This window comes from Rhinopithecus roxellana, chromosome 14, assembly GCF_007565055.1.
Source record: "Rhinopithecus roxellana isolate Shanxi Qingling chromosome 14, ASM756505v1, whole genome shotgun sequence".
Taxonomy (NCBI): domain Eukaryota; kingdom Metazoa; phylum Chordata; class Mammalia; order Primates; family Cercopithecidae; genus Rhinopithecus; species Rhinopithecus roxellana.
This window is the reverse complement of record NC_044562.1, coordinates 134,763,122-134,784,526: the sequence shown is the minus strand read 5'-3', so window position 1 is coordinate 134,784,526 and position 21,405 is coordinate 134,763,122. Positions and strand designations below refer to the sequence as shown.

At 41.2% G+C, this 21,405-nt stretch overlaps 1 protein-coding gene across 1 annotated transcript in view; it reads right to left on the bottom strand.

Annotated features, from left to right (window-relative positions):
- Positions 1-21,405, bottom strand: part of CFAP221 (cilia and flagella associated protein 221) — a 131,175-nt gene that overhangs the window by 14,780 nt on the left and 94,990 nt on the right. Inside the window, exons 17-21 of the mRNA XM_030916565.1 lie at positions 17,019-17,099; positions 16,295-16,402; positions 16,071-16,205; positions 7,086-7,244; positions 5,623-5,714 (exon numbers count right to left, since the gene is read on the bottom strand). Coding sequence (XP_030772425.1) covers positions 5,623-5,714; positions 7,086-7,244; positions 16,071-16,205; positions 16,295-16,402; positions 17,019-17,099 — 575 coding nt within the window. The remainder of the gene's footprint in view (positions 1-5,622; positions 5,715-7,085; positions 7,245-16,070; positions 16,206-16,294; positions 16,403-17,018; positions 17,100-21,405) is intronic.

Sequence of the window (21,405 nt, the reverse complement as noted above, 5' to 3'; positions counted from 1 at the left end):
AGACAGAGAGAGAGAGACAGAGAGGAGAGACAGAGAGAGATAGAACAGAGAGAGAGACAGATAGAGAGAGAGACAGAGAGAGAGAGACAGAGAGAGACAGAGAGAGATAGAAGAGACATAGAGAGAGAGACAGATAGGAGACAGAGAGAGAAAAAGAGACAGAGAGAGAGAAAAGAAGAACAGAGAGAGATATACACAGAGATCTAGATACAACATATATATAAACAGTAGAGACAGATATAAACATATATAGACAATAATAGACAATAGACAGAGAGAACATAACATAGATACATGAGAGACAGATATACATATATATATAAGACAGAGATAGAGACAGACACATAGTAGAATGATATACATACAGAGATATATAACAGAGAGAGAGAGAGAGAGAGAGAGAGAGAGAGACAGAGAGAGAGAGCGCTAAAGGAATGAGAAAAGAAACAGAAAAGAAAAAGAAATCACCCAAGTAACTTACTACAAGCTATTTGATTACATACCCATAGACTTGGGTGGGAGGGGGTCGGGGGGACCTGGAAACAAATCTGAACTTATTTTGCATGTTTATTAAGGTGGTTAGGGATCAAGCAATTCTGAAATGATTTTTGATGTATTATAAAATTAGTAAATGTATTAGAAGTCAGGGTTCTCACAGTGGAAGGAGGGAGATACAAATATGGAATGGTGCAAAGCAAGCAATAACTCTATGGATATGGACTGGAACTGTAGGCATTGGCGTGAATTCATGATTTCTAAAATATGGATATGTATGAATATATGTGTGTTTATATGCACACACATTACATATATATGTATGTTGCATGTATCTTTGTGGGTACATTGTGTGTGTGTGTGTGTGTTTGTGTGTATCCCTGACTTTGTCTGCTGAACAGGACAAGAAGCAAACCCCACCGCACCCCAGAAGCAATGTGTATACATAGCACCTAGATTTTGGTCTTTAATTCCATTTCCCACCAAAAGGAATCTGGGCCCGGAGACACAGAGGTTAGCCCTCTTGGTAACTGACTTCATGATAAAGAGTCCAGGTTCTATTAGAAAATTCTACCAAAACTTTACTTTAGAACATGTAGAGTCAGAGAGAATTCCCACTAAGAAGAGGGACTGAGAAGTTCAGGGTCTGGGCCACTAGCCAGGGACCAGGTTGTTCTAGGACAATGGAATGGCAACAACCAAGGGCTTTTCATGAAGCAAAACTTACCCAATTTGTAGATTCTGAGACCATGTTCCTCTCACTTTTTTGTGTGTGTTAAATATATTCATTTAAAATTGAAATGGTGATGACAGTAGATGGTGCTTGGGCCTTTTTAAAATTTGTTTTGCTTTAATTTTTTAAAATTTTTGTTTATTTTCTTTTAAGATAGAGTCTCACTCTGTTGCCTAGGCTGGAGTGCAGTGGCATAATATTGGTTAACTGCAACCTCTGCCTCCTGGGTTGAAGCGACTCTCCTGCGTCAGCCTCCTGAGTAGCTGGGATTACAGGCGCCCGCCACCACACCTAGCTCATTTCTGTATTTTTAGTAGAGATGAGGTTTGACCATGTTGCCCAGGCTGGTCTTGAACTCCTGACCTCAAGTGATCCTCCTGCCTTGGCCTCCCAAAGTGCCGGGATTATAGGCATAAGCCAATGTGTCTGGCTATTGCTTTGTTTAATTTTAATGTCCTGGCCAGGCATGGTGGCTCATGCCTGTAATCCCAGCACTTTGGGAGGCCAAGGTGGGTGGATTGCTTGAGGTCAGGAGTTCGAGACAAACCTGGCCAACATGGTGAAACCCTGTCTCTACTAAAAACACAAAAACTTAGCCGGGTATGGTGGCCCACGCCTGTAGTCCTAGCTACTCAGGAGGCTGAAGCAGAGAATCGCTTGAACCCAGGAGGCAGAGGTTGCAGTGAGCTGAGATCATGCCACTGCACTCCAGGCTGGGCGACAGAGTGAGACTCCATTAAAAAAAAAAAAAATTAATGTCCTTATTTGACAAAGTAAAACTCTGACAACGCCAAGACAGTTCCCAAAGTTCTTCTGGACATTTTGCTCATCTATGAAATCAGAAAGTCTGGGAACTATTGGATGAGATAATTTCTTCAGTTGTCACTGACTCTCAGATTTTATGGAAGTCCAAAGAGACTTAACAAGTTATCTCTGAATTTACTGAAGAGTAAAGAAATAAATGAGCTGCTTCAATTATTACAAATACAACAGTGACTTGGAATAAATAAACACTAAATAACTATATTGCATGGTTTAACAACAAACAGTTGTCAGGGCAAAAGATACAAGGCAAACCTCATAAGTCATAGGAGTTAATTTATTCAAGCAAAATGGTTGCAAATTTGGAATATCATTAATGGGTTAGTAGGAAGTTGCAATGGACTGAATTTTGTGTTGTCCCCAAATTCATGTTGAAGGTAACTCCCAGGCCAGGTGCAGTGGCTCACACCTGTAATCCCAACACTTTGGGAGGCCGAGATGGGAGGATCACTTGAGGCCAGGAGTAACAGCCCGGGCAACATAGCAAGACCCTATCCCTATTTACCTTAAAAATAATAAGAACTTAACCCCCAATGTGATGGTATTTGGAGATGGAGCCTTTGGGAGGTGGGTTAGGTCATAAGAATGGAGCCCTCATGAATAGGATTAGTGCCTATAAAAGAGGCCTGAGACGCTGGGTGTAGTGGCTCCACTTCTGTAATCCCAGCACTTTGGGAGGCTGAGGTGGGAGGATTGCTTGAGGCCAGGAGTTCAACACCAGCCTGGGTGATGTAGCAAAACTCTATCTCTACAATAAATAAATGAAATTGACTGAGCGTGGTGATGCACACCTATAATCCCAGCTACTTGGGAGGATGAGGGAGGAGAATCACTTGAGCCCAGGAGTTTGAAGCAGGAGTGAGCTATGATCATGCCACTGTGCTCCAGCGTGGAAGATAGTGATATCTCATCTTTAAAAAAAAAAAAGCCACTGAGAGCTCCCTTCCCCTTTCTGCCATGTTTGGACACAGTGAGAAGACAACCATGTCTGAACCAGGAAGCTGGCCCTCACCAGACACCAAGTCTACTGGCGCCTTGATCTTGGACTTCCCAGTCTCCAGAAATAAATTTCAGTTGTTCATAAATTACATCTATGGTATTTTATTATAGCTGCCCAAACAAACTAAGACAGAACTTAAAAAAGGAATTACACTTCTTATTTTGTATCTGTTTTCAGAAATAAAACATGACCTAGAGTCTTACATCCTGTGGAAATCCACGCTAAGGAGATACAGAATCCTCTCTTGATTTTATGAGCTATTATGCAACTGCAGTTTATTTTGAAACAAACTGGCCCAACAGAGCACTCAGGCACATAAGCTGAAAGTAACAACTCATGGTTCGAGAGTTTTCTTTAATTCATGGAGAGTTCATGTTTAATTCATGGTTATTCAAGCCCAAGGTCACTGCATTCTCACTGCTTGTTGAAAGAACAGCCTTGGGAGATTTTTTTCCAAGGACATTGCTTTGGAAAGAAAATAGGATGCTTTTTCTTGATTTTTAAGAACCGCACATGCTGACAATGGGTGGACATGGTCAGCAGGTTGCTGCTTCTCACCATTCTTCATTTTTGTTATTCAGTCTCCTGACAGCACCCCAAACCCTGTTTACTGACTGCAGAGGTCAGTTCTGACGCATCCTCACCCCGCAGCAAAATGAGGCAGTCTGTCAATGTGGTGACAGACCATCGCCATCTGGTGGTCATGGAGTGACTGCGACACTTAGTGGGCGGTGAAGGAGGGTAGAAGTGAGAGAAGAGTTACTAAGAATGTACCAGGCATGATGCTAGATGCTTCACAAGATCATTGCACTTTTATCCTCACACACACAAATGTGAGGATGCCATCACTGCCTCTGTCTCAGAGAGGAGGAGATTATTGCTCGAAGGGCTTCATTAATACATAGCTCGCCCAAGGACAGAGCTGGTGATACATCCAGCGAACAATGGAGGCAGGTCCCTCCCATGCCAAAGCTTTCCTTCTCTCTTTGATGCCATTGTTCCCACCAGCTCTGGAGATTTGACATTCTAGAAATATGCTAAAAACGTAGAACAAGGATGCTGATTTTGAGATGGCAATAGGGTGGATGAGAAATGGATGAAGTATAATAATTGGAAAGAAACATAGTTTTGAGTTCCTGCCATGTCTCAAATCCTATGCTGGGTGCTTTTTGTTTACTGCCTGCTAATCTTCAGGCAAAGGAGAGGAGTAGAGAAGCCCTAAGGAAGTAACCCCAAGGGGACAGCACATGGGAAAGCCTTGACGTACATGACGTACATGACGTACGGCTGCATTTGGCTTAGTTCAGGAAGAGCTTACCAATGAAGCCCTTCAATGAAGACAATGAAGAAGGAAGTCAAATTCGGTGTTCTGGGGTCACAACCCAGATTCCGACTATCTCCTCAAATACCTGGGGAGGCGTGGGTGGATGTGTAGTGTACATGGACGGCCGCACATTGGGTGAGCTCTGGTACTCTTACTGAAATTAAAATGTCAGCGCTGAGAAGGGCCTTTGCAACAAGTCCAATCCCCTTGTCTTACTGACAAGAGGACTGGGCCCAGAGCGTTGGCCAAGGGGTGTGGCTGAGGTCACATGGCTCCTGGGGGTCATGTAGCCTCCCTGGTGAGTTTCTGAGTCAGAGGATCCAGGTTACCTGAGTGGGAGCTGGGGTGTGTGTAAAGATCACCTACTGATCTTGGCTGGTGGCAGAGCTCAGGTTTCTTGGCCACTCTTGGGGCCATGCCAGGGCTCTGCCACCTTGGGATGGACCTCATTCTGGATCAGAGGATTGGGACTTTGTTTGACAGCTGACGATAATCATTTTGGGACATTAGTCACGCCTGTTCACCAGTTACTCATTTAGCCGCATTTATAAGGACAATGGACTAAAGAAGCAAATCCAAAGGCTCAGGAGTGAGCGATTGGCCAGAGAGAGTCTAACGAAAAGGCATCAGGCTACTTGTTTGATATCTTATGGTTTTGAAGAGCTATTAAATAAGCAAATTAGCAAAAATGTAGTCACTCTAAGTTTCTTCTTTCATCATTCAACAATATTCTGATCTACGCATTGTGTATTTGGAGTAGGGCTGTTTTCTGCGTGGAGATTGCCATGGTCTCACAGTGAATGCCAGCCTGTGGCACAAGAGGGCCGTGGATCCTTTGGAACTGGATACAGGGAGTGAGGAAGGCTAATCTTGGCAATTTACGATTTTTCCTCTTTTTTTTTGTTTTGAGATGGAGTCTCTCTCTGTTGTCCGGGCAGCAATTTATGAATTTTAAAAAGATTGACCATGAATATGTCAGTTGAATTATATGGAATGGTTGTCTACTTGTACTCAAGCATCGCCAATTTGTCACCTAGGGTGCTACTTTTCAAAAAAGTGTATCTCGATTAAGATAAATTCAAAATATGAAAATCAATTACACATCATCAGATTTCTCTGACTAGGAAACTTCTCTCATGCTTTAAAAATATGGTTTGGCATATTATTGGCATTTAACTCTTGGGGATCGTTGCCTCTATAATCCATGGGGCACACATACTTGTGAACACACAGATGAGAAGTGCTCACCTCTTTGTGGTCTCCATCTTGGAGGGGTCCGGCAGGCAGGAGAGAACCAGGGACTGGAAGCTTTTCCAGTGCATTATTCCAGGAATAATGTCCTATAAGGAAAGTCAGCACACGGCTGCTACATGGGAAGCAACTGTTTGGTGAAGTAAAGTTTCGGAAGGACTTTTGTTTTATTCAACTCTTTTTCAGTCTTAAAAGGCTAAGCACCAAAATCTGTAATTTCATTCAGTTTGGATTTTTCTGAAGCAAAAAGACAATTGCTTCAGCAAAGCACATTAAACAATGCAACACGGAATTAGAGACAAAGGGGAGGTTTGCTTCCCTTGCTTTATTAGGCGCTTGTACAAGCAGCTTGTCCTCGGGATGGAGGGCAGCTGCGGCCTTAGAATCTGTTTTGTTTGTTGTGAATGTGATGCTAATGCAACACTCGGAGAGGATGGCAGTTCATCCAGGGGCACTCCAGGCAGGAGAGCTGCACATGCGCGCCACGTGGGAGGAAAGTGCTGCAAGGAGACTCCCGGCTGGGCTGAGTGCAGGGTGCATGACAGAGACAGAAGGGAATGTGGCTGGAGAGCCAGGCAGGTCACAGGGGCACTGTGGGCCAAGCTGATGAGCTTGGAGCTGCTCCTGCAGGCAGTGGGGCCCACGGAAGGCTTTTGAGCAGGAAATGACAGATCAACAATCTGCCTAAGGAAGAGTTCTCCAAAGAGAAGGTGGACTGCAGCAGCAGTGGGCCACAGGCTAGACTAGAGGGAGGTCTGCAAATCTGTTTGCTGTGTCAGCGGCACACTGGTGGCCCCCCAGGGTGGTGAGATGAGGGGAATGTGGGAGGAGGGAAAGAATCTCATAGGTAACTGCACAAAGTCCATAAAACAGAAAGGCAAGTAGGTGACACAGGAAGAGGAGGCAGTTGAGGGTGTGGCTTGGCTGGTAGAAGTGGGGAGAGAGATCCTAATCTGAGTTAAGGGTTGATTGAGTTTGAAGGGCCTGAGGATAATCCTTAAGGGGTGTCGGGGGATATTCAGGTCAGGGTGGTTCCCTGCGGGGGAAGTAATTCCTTGGGGCCACTTCTTTGCATGTGTCACACCACCACCTTGTCCATTCCGGTTTCTGCACTTGGGGTCAAAGAGAGAGGAGGTCAGACCAAGGGTTTGCGCATACCATATGGCCATTTTTACACGATTGAAATACGAACACATGAACGTTAGGTACAGCCTTCCAAAGGAATGTTGACAAAGGGCAGCAGGCAGCCCAAGAGGCAGGTGTGGTCAGGACAAGGCGGTGCAGGGTCTCCACCTGTACCCCTTTGGGGTTGGCGGTATGGGGGCGGTGTTACCATTCTTGTTCTGCAGCTGTGGCGGCAAACCTTCTTTGTCTCAATTCCAGCTGTGACCCTGTCCTCGTCCCCTGCCCCTCCCTGCAGCCCAGGGCCACTCTGCCAGTAAGCCTGGTGACGACATTACCGTGTGATGGAGAAACTGTTTTTGGGTGACAGGAATGCTGGACCCGTGGTGGGACTCTTTGGTGAATTTGTACTTGGGGTGAGAGCATAGATGGTAATCTATCGACGTTTCTGCGTAGGTCAGAGGATGCATTACAGCAAATAATCCTGGGTTGGGATTCTGCCGAAGACAGGGAAAAAATATTCTTTTTTGTTTATCAGTTTCTTTTCTTTTTCTTTTTCTTTTATTTTTTTTTATTATCATTATACTTTTAAGTTCTAGGATACATGTACATAACGTGCAGGTTTGTTACATATGTATACTTGTGCCATGTTGGTGTGCTGCACCCATCAACTCGTCCTTTACATCAGGTATAACTCCCAATGCCATCCCTCCCCTCCCCGCTCCCCATAATAGGCCCTGGTGTGTGATGTTCCCCTTCCCGAGTCCAAGTGATCTCATTGTTCATTTTCCACCTATGAGTGAGAACATGCGGTGTTTGGTTTTCTGTTCTTGCGATAGTTTGCTGAGAATGATGGTTTCCAGCTGCATCCATGTCCCTACAAAGGACGCAAACTCATCCTTTTTTATGGCTGCATAGTATTCCATGGTGTATATGTGCCACATTTTCTTAATCCAGTCTGTCACTGATGGACATTTGGGTTGATTCCAAGTCTTTGCGATTGTGAACAGTGCCGCAATGAACATACGTGTGCATATGTCTTTATAACAGCATGATTTATAATCCTTTGGGTATATCCCCAGTAATGGGATGGCTGGGTCATATGGTACTTCTAGTTCTAGATCCTTGAGGAATCACCATACTGTTTTCCATAATGGTTGAACTAGTTTACAATCCCACCAACAGTGTAAAAGCATTCCTATTTCTCCACATCCTCTCCAGCACCTGCTGTTTCCTGACTTTTTAATGATTGCCATTCTAACTGGTGTGAAATGGTATCTCATTGTGGTTTTGATTTGCATTTCTCTGATGGCCAGTGATGATGAGCATTGAGCCAGGGATAGGACAGGCATCAGCTAATGCTGTCTGTGGCTCCCACTAGCACTAGCACTCTGTGACTCCACATCAGCTTCTCTGGAAAAGAAGCAGGAGAGCAGAGGTGTCTTCAAGCCCGTAGCGTTTAAAAAATCATAGTCATTCATAAATATCACTTGTGTGGCTTAAGAGGTTCATTACATACCATATGGGTTTACTAAACTCACATGAAAACAAGTACAACTGAAATCATAGCTTAAAACAGCTTTGAATATTTGTTTCTAATGCTGATGAATTAGGGAGTTATTAAATGAGCAAACTGGTTTACAAAAGCAAATAAGCTCTGGTTTTGAAAACAAAAATAGGCTTTTAAAAGCTACTTTAAAGAGATGACAAAAAAGAGGATGACATTTGATGTATCAGGAAATGTCAACATTTAACATTGTTTTGGTAATGTGTTTAATTCAGGAAGGCTCCATTTGGAAGTAGTATCTGGTTTTAAGGGAGATCCTGTTTTTTATTAATTTTCCAGCAGAACTAATGGAGGCACAGAGCAATTATATCAAAATAGTAAAATATAGAGCCTTTTACTGTTCTCTCAGAGGCTCGTACAACAAGAACCCTATTCTTGTCCCAAACAGCAACATAGCGCCCCTGCCAGCTGTTTAATTTCAGATGTTTGATGTTTAAGAACCACTACACTGAGATTCTGTTGTTTGTCTGACGTTTTTAAACAAGTTAAAAAACCCCCACAAAACCACTTAGCCTATGGAAACTCAATCTCACTGCCAAGAAACAAATGTCCCCTCAAACTTAAATGACATGCAGCTAGACCTGAACGCATTCCAGCACCCAGATGCAAGGTGGGGGAGGGCCCAGCGGTGGTGAGTCAAGAAGGCTGGAAAAGTGCAGAGGCTGCCGAGCCACTTGAGGGCCAGAATGAGGGCCTGGGGCAAAGGTAGGAAGGGCTCTGGACTGAACTCCTGCATATAAAGGAGTGGGGATGGCAGAGAGGCAACGATGACCACTGGGGGGGTCTGAGATGCCCACAGTAATGTGGAAGAAAGTGTACACCTTGGTCAGCACTTGTGGTTGTGGTTGAGGTGGGATTTAGGGAGGCAGTGTGATGGGGAGTGGGGCTGGGCCCACCCTATGGGGATAGTGTGAGGGTAAAGGTATACAACACCAGGGGAGGGGAAATGACCTGTGTGGCCTTCAGGAGTGTCTTCTACCCTGGTTGACTGAGGACATGTGAAGCTGCCATGTGGCTGGCTCTCTCTGCCTTGGGCCAAGCGTCAGGAATGCAGTCTTTTTGGAAATGGCAATGGCACCGTCTCCTGTAGTTGTCATCCTTCAGATCCCCATTGCTACCAGCGTAACTGGTCTGAGTGGTCACCCCATGATGCTTTTAATTTTCCTAAACTAACGCATGCATATGGTAGCAACTCACCTCAGCTGCAAGGATTTGTGAGGAAAAGCAGTGGTCTTCCACTGGCCCTTCCTGTTACCAGGCCCACATCCCAGAGGCTGCTTCTTTCCCGTGTTTCTGGCTTTTGGGACTCTGGTGGTCACCACCCTAACTCTAAACATCATGCTTATTCTTCCATTTCTTGACTGTCGACCTCAGGCAGTATCTACTGACTCATTACTATGCAAGACAAGGACTTTGCTTATGTACACAAATGCCCCTTCCAAACTTCTCCTTTCTTGTTTTGAAGGTTACCTTATTCTACTGTTGGTCACCATTGTGACTTGAAATGATACACACATACCCCTATTTCTTGTTCATCATCTTTAGTTGAGTATTTCAACTCCCCTTCAGGTGAAATGAAAACATCATTCTTCTGCTTTCCTGTACCTTATTTTCTTGCTTTCGCAATTTTCCTTTGATATTGTTGAGATCCTTAACATTTGCCTTCCAGAACTATAGCCAGACCCTCATGCTTTGCTCATAGGCTGTCTCTAAAAGTTGAAAACTAATAAGTAGCATTTACTTTCTCTCAACTATGTAAATATGTTTCTCTGCCAGGCCAAGTCGAGGCTTGGATTGCGGGTTTGGCTTATTTACTTATTTATATTTTGGCTAAAGGTTCAATATCATGACCTGTGGGCCACCATTAAAGAAGAGTTCTGATATCATGGCCAAATGTATTATATTTTTAGATTTTCCATCAGCTCTTAAATATCATGTCAAATTTTAGTTTGGTTTCCTATTTTGAGCACATATTGATATTCAGTTGATTTCCCCCCTTGTAGATTATAATTGCTTCTTCTTTTCTTGATGTGCCTTTATACAATCCTTGAGTGTTCTAGACTCTCAATTGCACTGTTAGTGCTTGGAGCCTACCCTTTCCTAGACACCTCTTTCTCAGAGCCCTTTACCCTCCCTCCTCCAGGCTGAATGCCCAGAGATCAGCCCAAGACTTCACTATAATGCTTCACCAGTTGTAACCACTACAGTGTTTCTTTTCTTTCCTTAGGGTCTCCTAATTCTTACTTTTACTGCTGTACTGATATATGGTTGATGTACAATAAATGACACATATTTAAATTACATAGTTTGATATGTTTTAACACTTGTTACACCTGCAAAACCACTGCTGTCATAAACATAATGAACATTTCCATCACCCCCAAGAGTTATTTCATGCCCTTCATCATTCCCCCATCCTCACTTCCTGCCCCTCCACACCTATGCACCCAACCCATCCACAGGCAGCCACCAATCTTTCTGTCTCTGTAGATTACTTTAGATATTCTAGACTTTTATCTAAATTGAACAAAACAGCATGTAATCTTTTTTGTCTGATTCCTTTTACCCAAGATAATTACTTTGAGAATCATCCACATTTTTATATACATGAAGAGCTCATTCATTTCTATTACTGAAGAGTATTCAACTGTATGGTTATGCCACAATTTGTTTATCTGTTAACCTGCTAATGGACACTTATTTTCCAGTTTGGGGAGCATATAAATCTGCTATGAATATTCTTGCACAAGTTTAATGCTTCCATTTATCTTGGGTGAATAGCTAGGAATGGAATGGTTGGACATATGGTGGGTGTATGTTAACTACTAACTTTGTAAGAAACTGCCAAACAGTTTTCCAAAGTACTGTACCATTTTACATTCCCACCAGCAGTTTTTCAAATTGTAGGTGTTCTAACAGAGAGAGCTCATTGCCATTTTAAATTTGCGTTGTTAATGATGCATTATTCTGTGCATCTTTTTATGTGCGTATTTGCCACCTGTATATCTTCTTTGGTGAAGAATCTGTTCAAATCTTTTGCCCATTTAAAAGTTGGATTGTTTGCTTTCTTATTATTGAGTTCTGATAATTTTTTAAAAAAGTATTTATTATATTGTGGTAACAACACTTAGCATGAGAACTACCCTTTTAACAAATTTTTAAATGTGCATTATTGGCTCTAAGTGCGATGTTGTACTGCAGATTGTGAGAGCGGATTTATCTTTCTTGACTGCAACTTTATGCTGTTGCCTGGTAACTCCCCATTTTCCCCTCTCTCAGCCTCTGATAACCACCATTCACTCTTTGATTCTGTCAATCTGGCTATTATCAAAATCTCATATTTGTCTTTCTGTGACTGGCTTATTTAGCTTAGCATAATGTCCTCAAGATTTATCAATGCTGTTGCGTATTACAGAATTCCTTCTTTTTCAAAGGCTGAATAGTATTCCACTGTCTGAATATGCCACTTTTTTTATTCCATTCATCTGTTGATAGATTTTTAGATTGTTTTCACATCTTAGCTATTGTGAATAGTGCTGCAATGAACACAGGAGTGTTAGTATCTCTTTGATATCCTGATTTTTTTCTCTCTCTTTCTTTTTTGAAACAGGGTCTTGTTCTGTCACCCAGGCTGGAGTGCAGTGGCACCATCATGGTTCACTGCAACCTTGACCTCCTGGGCTCAAATGATCCTCTCACCTCAGCCTCCCAAATAGCTGGGACTACGGGCTTCTGCCATCACACCTGGCTAATTTTTTTGTAGAAATAGGGTCTTGTTATGTTGCCTAGGCTGGTCTCAAACTCCTGGGCTCAAGTGATCCTCCTGCCTTATCCTCCCAAGTGTTGAGAGTACAGGCATGAACCACCATGCCTAGCCCTGATTTTAATACTTCTGGAAACATATCCAGAAGTAGGATTGTTGGCTCACATTATTATTATTGCTGTTATTATTATTATTATTTGAGACAGAGTCTCACTCTGTTGCCCAGGCAGGAGTGCAGTGGTGAAATCACAGTTCACTGCAGGCTTGAACTCCTGGGCTCAAGGGGTCCTCCTGCCTCAGCCTCCCAAGTAGCTAGGACTATAGGCATGTGCCACCATACCCAGCTGATTGCTGGATCATATGGCATTTCTATATTTAATTTTTTGAGGAACCTCCATACTATTTTCTACAGTGGATGTACCATTTTGGATTTCTACCAGCAGTGTGTAAGGATTCCAATTTCTCTACATCTTCCTTAACACTTACTGTGTTTTATTTTTTTGGTAATAGCCTTCTTAACAGATGTTAGGTAATATCTTATTATGGTTTTGATTTTTTTCTGATGATTAGTGGTGAGCAGTTTTTTCATATAGCTGTTGGCCATTTATAAGTCTTCTTTGGAGAAATGTCTATTCAAGTTTTAACCCACTATTTAAATTGAGTTATTAGTTTTTCGTTTTTTTTTTTTTTTTTTTTGAGACGGAGTCTCGCTCTGCCGCCCAGGCTGGAGTGCAGTGGCATGATCTCGGCTCACTGCAAGCTCCACCTCCAGGATTCACGCCATTCTCCTGCCTCAGCCTCCCGAGTAGCTGGGACTATAGGCGCCCGCCACCATGCCCGGTTAATTTTTGTATTTTTAGTAGAGACGGGGTTTCACCGTGTTAGCCAGGATGGTCTCAATCTCATAACCTTGTCATCCACCCGCCTCGGCCTCCCAGAGTGCTGGGATTACAGGCGTTGAGCCACTGCGCCTGGCCAGTTTTTTTTTTTTTTTTACTATTGAGTTGTAGAAGTTTCTTATATATTTTGGGTATTAACTCCTTATCAAATATATAGTTTGCTGACTATATATTTATTCTGTAGGTCACTTTTTCATTCTGTTGACTGTTTCCTTTGTGAATTTTGACAGTTCTTTATATATTCTGGATACAAGTTCTTATCAGATATATGATTTCCAAATATTTTCTCCAAGTACGTGATTTAAATTTTTATTTTCTTAACATTAACAGAAAGTCTTAATTTGGACAAAGTCCAATTAATCCATTTTTTTTCATTTATGGATTGTGGTTTTTTGGTGTTTTATCTAAGAAATCTTTGTCTAATTGGAAGATCACAAAGATTTTCTATGTGTTTTCTAGTAGTTTTACAGTTTCAGGTTTTCTATTTAGGTCTATGATCCATGTTGTATTAATTTATGTAGATGGTGTGAGATACTAATTGAAATTTTTGTTTTTATTTTTGGTAAATAGATATCCAAATGTTCTAGCACAATTTGTTGAAAGGTTATCTTTTCTCTGATGAATTATCTCTGACTTTTGTCAAAAATCAATTGACAATAATGCATGAATGAATATATTTCTGGATCCTCTATTCTGTTCCATTAATCTGTTTATTTCTCCATTTATTTAGGTTTTCTTTGAATTCTCTCAGTAATGTTTTATAATTTTCAGTGTACTGATCTTATACATGTTTGTCATATTTATCTCTAATTATTTCACATGTTTTGATGCTATTGTTAAATGATATGGCTTTTGAAACTTAAGCTTCATAACGTTTGTTGCTAGTATACAGAAATATGATTGATTTTTATATGGTGATTCCAAATCCTGCAATCTTGTTAAATTCCCTTATTAGTTTAAGTATTTTCTTGATAGACAATCTTTTTTTTTTTTTGTAAATATAGATGGTTTTATATCTTCTTTTCAAATCTGGCTGCCTTTTATTTATTTTTCTTGTCTTGTTACATTGGCTATACTTATAATCCTGAATAGAATTAGTGAGAGCAGACATCCTTGCCTTATTCTTGATCTTAGGAGGAAGGCATTCAGTCATTTACCACTCAGTTTGATGTTGGCTCTAGGTTTTAAATAGATGACCATTATTTGGTTGAGAAAGTTCCCTTCTATCCCGCACTTGCTGATAGTGTTCATCAGGAATGGATGTTATATAAGTTTTCTGCTACTATTGAGATGTTTTTCCTTTTTAGAGTGTTACATGTAAACTACAGTGAGTTTTTAATGTTAAATTAATCTTGTATTCCTGATTCAAGCCCCTATTTGGTTATGATACATTATCCATTTTATAAAGCAATTAACTTGATTTATTAAAATTTTGTTAAAAATATTTTCATCTATGTTCATGAAGGATATTAATCTTTTCTTTTGTTTCCTGTAATATCTCTGTCTGGCTTTGGTATCAGAGTAATACTAGCCTCTAGAATGATTTGGGAATTAGTCTCTTCTCTTCCATTTTCTGGAAGAGTTTGTGTAGATTTTGTATTATTCCTTCCTTAAATACTTGGCAGAATTCCATAGTGAAGGCATCTGGGCCTGGAGGTTTCTTTGTGGGAAAGTTTTCAACCAAAAATTCAATTTCTTTAACAGATATAAAGCTACTTTGCCGAGCGCGGTGGCTCACGCCTGTAATCCCAGCACTTTGGGAGGCCGAGGCGGACGGATCACGAGGTCAGGAGATCAAGACCATGCTGGCCAACCTGGTGAAACCCCGTCTCTACTAAAAATACAGAAAATTAGCTGGGTATGGTGGTGGGCACCTGTAGTCCCAGCTGCTCGGGAGGCTGAGGCAAGAGAATGGTGTGAACCTGGGAGGCGGTGCTTGCCGAGATTACATCACTGCACTCCAGCCTGGGGAACAGAGCAAGACTCATCTCAAAAAAAAAAAAAAAAAGAAAAAGAAAAGCTATTTTGGCTATTTATCTCCTCTTAAATAAGATTTTACAGTTTGTACCTTTTAATGAATTTGCACATTTAACTTAAGTCATCAAATTTACTGGCATCAAGTTCTTCATAATATTAACTTCTTATCTTTTTAAAATCTGTAGAATATGTAGTGATGTCACCTTTCTCATTCCTGACATTGGTAATTTGTGCCTTTTGCCTTTTTTCCTGATCAGTTAGGTTACAGGTTTATCAATTTTATTGACCTTCTCAAAGAATCAGTTTTTCTCTATTGTTTTTCTGCTTTCTATTTCATTTGATTTTCTTTTGAGATGCAGTCTTGCTCTGTTGCCCAGGCTGGAGTGCAGTGGCGTGATCTCAGCTCACTGCAACTTCCTCCTCCTGGGTTCAAGCAATTCTCCTGCCTCACCCTCCTGAGTAGCTGGGATTATAGGCAGGGGCCACCATGTTTGGCTAATTTCTTTGTACTTTTAGTAGAGACAGGGTTTTGCCATGTTGGCCAGGCTGGTCTCAAACTCCTGACCTCAAGTGATCTGCTGGCTTGGTCTCCTAAAGTGTTGGGATTACAGGCGTGAGTCACTGTGCCCGGCCTATTTCATTAATTGTCAATTTGACTTATTATTTCTTTTTTCTGCTTAGTTTGGTTTCATCTGCCCTCCTTTTTCTAGTTTCTTAAAGGGGTAGCTTAGGACATTAACTTGAAGCTTTTCTTCTTTTCCAATGTAGGTGTGTAGTGCTATAAATTTCCCACAGATTTTTTGTTTTCATTTTCATTCACTTAAAAATACTTTCTAATTTCTTTTTTAATTTCTTCTTTGGCCTAGATTTACATATTATAGATATTTAGAAAAGATCATAAAATTATTTTCATTAAAAAGGCAGGAATTGCTAAAAGATGGAATCATTGATATTCTCCAAAAAACAAAGGCTGGCAAACAATTTTAAAGGTCAGATATTGTTTAACACTTGAAATTCCAAAGGGAAAAAATATTCCCAATGAATGTTCTTTTTCCTATAGAGTAATTGCTGAAATAAAGGAACACAGGAAACAAGGCTTCTGCCAGTTGCCACTTACAAAAATATACAGAGGATCATAATCCAGAGACATGGCTAAGGCCTCAGGTGGTTTCATGCTCAAGATTGATGTCTTGCCAGAGAGCTGGGTTGTGGAGTCTTGTTTCGGAAGGGCTACGATGGTGGTGACTTCATCCTAACAAGGACCAAGGGCAGCACGTTAGTTCTGATGCCAGGATAAGAGGGAAAAGATGAGAGAGATTCTGGAAGGTGGGGGTGTGTTACCTCAGCTCCTTGCTTTAGGGCTCGGGCAAGCTTTTGAGGTCTGTAACTTGTTGAAGACTTGTGGACAGAGAATGGCTGATATCTCTTAATTTTGTACAGTTGAGGAACCTGAAGGTGAAAGAAGACTCAAAATCCTTAAAAACCTGTTACCATTTGGTGAGATCTACTTCTCCATAACAGCATTTCCGAGCTTCCTGGTGGTAAAAGTAAGACAAGAACCATGTTGCAGTCATCGGATTGTGGCTATTGTTAGTTTGAACCAGTCTGGATGGACTTTAGTGAGAATCCTGAGCCCTGATCTGGGTTTCAGCACACATGAGTGTTCATGATTACTCAACCATACTACATGGCTTAAGTGTAGAAGTACACCAAAATATTTTCATTTTCAAAAACAGAAGTGGTCATATGTCTCAAGAAAGGCTGACTAATTTTTTCTCACTTATCTTTTATTTTTTCTTGAAGTTTCTAATATATGTAGTTCAGATAGCTTAATATATGCACGATATAGGTATATCCACAGAGTAGAAATCCTGGTTTGCATAAGCCACACTATGAGAAAAGAATCTGGTGTACCTCCCATATGTCATCCAATAGCAGCAGAGTGTGCCACACGGTGTAATCTACCATAAAGCAAAACTATATAAAACACTGCAATTCAAATTCAAGAATATCTTGTTTACTTAATAAGAAACTCAATTAATTAATTCTATGTGACAGGTCTGACCTGCAGATTGAAGAAGGAATAACTCTGCTTGATTTGAACTTCTGAAGATTTAATTGGGACCAGTCCAAGGCCATCAGGAGCCTAAAATGTAAAGGAAAAAAAAAAAAAAGAACAGAGAATCACCACTGAGCAACAGTGGCTATGCTTCTGTTTCCATCACATTAATGACCAGTTCTGCTCTCAGAGCAGCTCCTCCTGCAACCACAGTTGCCACTTGATCTATAGGGCAGGAAGGCAGCCCTGATCACCCTCCTCCATGTCTCCCCGTGAATGTGAGTCTCTTTTATTTTCGGCGGTTGTGGAGGCTGCAATGTGTCACTCAGAGACTTCTTCAGGTTTAAGGACTCAGCCCCCAGCTGCCAGAAGTGTAGGGACAGAAACATCTCTTGGGGGCAGGGGAGCCCTCTTCAGGGGCTGCCTCATCTGAAGGGCACTGCCTCCGTCAGGGTCAAGCGCTCCTCCCAGGCAGCTCACCTCCATGGCGGGTTGAAGCCGTGGGAAACATGCTGCGTCCTCTCACCCTTTGCCAGCCTCAGAGTTCTCACAGGCCCACCTAACGCCTTTGTTGAGATGGACCCCGGTCCTACTTCTCTCTCCAACCAATCCTGTCCCCTCTGCCTGCCTTCCACAGGTGTGAACCCCCGAAGCACTACGTAATACACTTCCTGCATGCTAGTCTGTCTCAGACACCCCGAGGATCTGGATGGTGCCTGAATATGATGGGCACTCAAAAAACAGCATACATCCCCTAATCTAATACACCATCACTAAACTAATATGATGAAACATTAATATGCCACAATGATACCATTTCCCAATTTCTAGATGCTAAATGTAAGAAAAAGGCATCTTAGAATTGATGAAATACAGTATTTATGAAATAAATCAGTAGATTTTTTTTTTATAGACAGGAATGCTGAGCAAGCGGATGCACCAAGCGGACTTAATAGACATCTACAGAACTCTCCACCCCAAATCAACAGAATATACATTCTTCTCAGCACCACATCGCACTTATTCCAAAATTGACCACATAGTCGGAAGTAAAGCACTCCTCAGCAAATGCAAAAGAACAGAAATTATAACAAACTGTCTCTCAGACCACAGTGCAATTAGACTAGAACTCAGGACTAAGAAACTCAATCAAAACCACTCAACTACATGGAAACTGAACAACCTGCTCCTGAATGACTACTGGGTACATAATGAAATGAAGGCAGAAATAAAGATGTTCTTTGAAACCAATGAGAACAAAGATACTACATACCAGAATCTCTGGGACACATTTAAAGCAGTGTGTAGAGGGAAATTTATAGCACTAAATGCCCACAAGAGAAAGCTGGAAAGATCTAAAATGGACACCCTAACATCACAATTAAAAGAACTAGAGAAGCAAGAGCAAACACATTCAAAAGCTAGCAGAAGGCAAGAAATAACTAAGATCAGAGCAGAACTGAAGGTGATAGAGACACAAAAAACCCTCCAAAAAATCAATGAATCCAGGAGCTGGTTTTCTGAAAAGATCAACAAAATTGATAGACCGCTAGCAAGACTAATAAAGAAGAAAAGAGAGAAGAATCAAATAGACACAATAAAAAATGATAAAGGGGATATCACCACCGACCCCACAGAAATACAAACTACCATCAGAGAATACTATAAACACCTCTATGCAAATAAACTAGAAAACCTAGAAGAAATGGATACTTTCCTGGACACTTACACTCTTCGAAGACTAAACCAGGAAGAAGTTGAATCCCTGAATAGACCAATAGCAGGCTCTGAAATTGAGGCAATAATTAATAGCCTACCCACCAAAAAAGTCCAGGACCAGACGGATTCACAGCCGAATTCTACCAGAGGTACAAGGAGGAGTTGGTACCATTCCTTCTGAAACTATTCCAATCAATAGAAAAAGAGGGAATCCTCCCTAAGTCATTTTACAAGGCCAACATCATCCTGATACCAAAGCCTGACAGAGATACAACAAAAAAAGAGAATTTTAGACCAATATCCCTGATGAACATCGATGCAAAAATCCTCAATAAAATACTGGCAAACTGAATTCAGCAGCACATCAAAAAGCTTATTCACCATGATCAAGTGGGCTTCATCCCTGGGATGCAAGGCTGGTTCAATATACACAAATCAATAAACGTAATCCAGCATATAAACAGAACCAAAGACAAAAACCACATGATTATCTCAATAGATGCAGAAAAGGCCTTTGACAAAATTCAACAGCCCTTCATGCTAAAAACGCTCAATAAATTTGGTATTGATGGAATGTATCTCAAAATAATAACAGCTATTTATGACAAACCCACAGCCAATATCATACTGAATGGGCAAAAACTGGAAGCATTCCTTTCGAAAACTGGCATAAGACAGAGATGCCCTCTCTCACCACTCCTATTCAACATAGTGTTGGAAGTTCTGGCTAGGGAAATTATGCAAGAGAAAGAAATAAAGGGTATTCAGTTAGGAAAGCAAGAAGTCAAATTGTCCCTGTTTGCAGATGACATGACTGTGTATTTAGAAAACCCCATTGTCTCAGCCCCAAATCTCCTTAATCTGATAAGCAACTTCAGCAAAGTCTCAGGATACAAAATTAATGTGCAAAAATCACAAGCATTCTTATACACCAGTAACAGACAAGCAGAGAGCCAAATCATGAATGAACTCCCATTCCCAATGGCTTCAAAGAGAATAAAATACCTAGGAATCCAGCTTACAAGGGATGTAAAGGACCTCTTCAAGGAGAACTACAAACCACTGCTCAGTGAAATAAAAGAGGACACAAACAAATGGAAGAACATTCCATGCTCACAGATAGGAAGAATCAATATTGTGAAAATGGCCATACTGCCCAAGGTAATTTATAGATTCAATGCCATCCCCATTAAGCTACCAATGACTTTCTTCATAGAATTGGAAAAAAACTGCTTTAAAGTTCATATGGAACCAAAAAACACCCCGCATTGCCAAGACAATCCTAAGCAAAAAGAACAAAGCTGGAGGCATCACGCTACCTGACTTCAAACTATACTACAAGGCTACAGTAACCAAAACAGAATGGTACTGGTACCAAAACAGAGATATAGACCAATGGAACAGAACAGAGCTCTCAGAAATAATACCACACATCCACAGCCATCTGATCTTTGACAAACCTGACAAAAAGAAGAAATGGGGAAAGGGTTCCCTATTTAATAAATGGTGCTGGGAAAATTGGTTAGCCATAAGTAGAAAGCTGAAACTGGATCCTTTCCTTACTCCTTATACAAAAATTAATTCAAGATGGATTAGAGACTTAAATGTTAGACCTAATACCATAAAAACCCTAGAAGAAAACCTAGGTAATACCATTCAGGACATAGGCAAGGGCGAGGACTTCATGTCTACAACACCAAAAGCAACAGCAACAAAAGCCAAAATTGACAAATGGGATCTAATTAAACTAAAGAGCTTCTGCACAGCAAAAGAAACTACCATCAGAGTGAACAGGCAACCTACAGAATGGGAGAAAATTTTTGCAATCTACTCATCTGACAAAGGGTTAATATCCAGAACCTATGAAGAACTCAATCAAATTTACAAGAAAAAAACAAACAACCCCATCAAAAAGTGGGCAAAGCATATGAACAGACACTTCTCAAAAGAAGACATTCATACAGCCAACAGACACATGAGAAAATGGTCATCATCACTGGCCATCAGAGAAATGCAAATCAAAACCACAATGAGATACCATCTCACACCAGTTAGAATGGCAATCATTAAAAAATCAGGAAACAACAGGTGCTGGAGAGGATGTGGAGAAATAGGAACACTTTTACACTGTTGGTGGGACTGTAAACTAGTTCAACCATTGTGGAAAACAGTGTGGCAATTCCTCAAGGATCTAGAACTAGAAATACCATTTGACTCAGCCATCCCATTACTGGGGATATACCCAAAGGATTATAAGTCATGCTGCTATAAAGACACATGCACATGTATGTTTATTGTGGTGCTATTCACAATAGCAAAGACTTGGAATCAACCCAAATGTCCATTAGTGACAGACTGGATTAAGAAAATGTGGCACATATACACCATGGAATACTATGCAGCCATAAAAAAGGATGAGTTCATGTCCTTTGTAGGGACATGGATGCAGCTGGAAACCATCATTCTCAGCAAACTATCGCAAGAACAGAAAACCAAATACCACATGTTTTCATTCATAGGTGGGAATTGAACAATGAGATCACTTGGACACAGGAAGGGGATCATCACACACCGGGGCCTATTGTGGGGAGGGGCTGGGGGGAGGGATAGCATTAGGCGATATACCTAATGTAAATGACGAGTTAGTGGGTGCAGCACACCAACATGGCACATG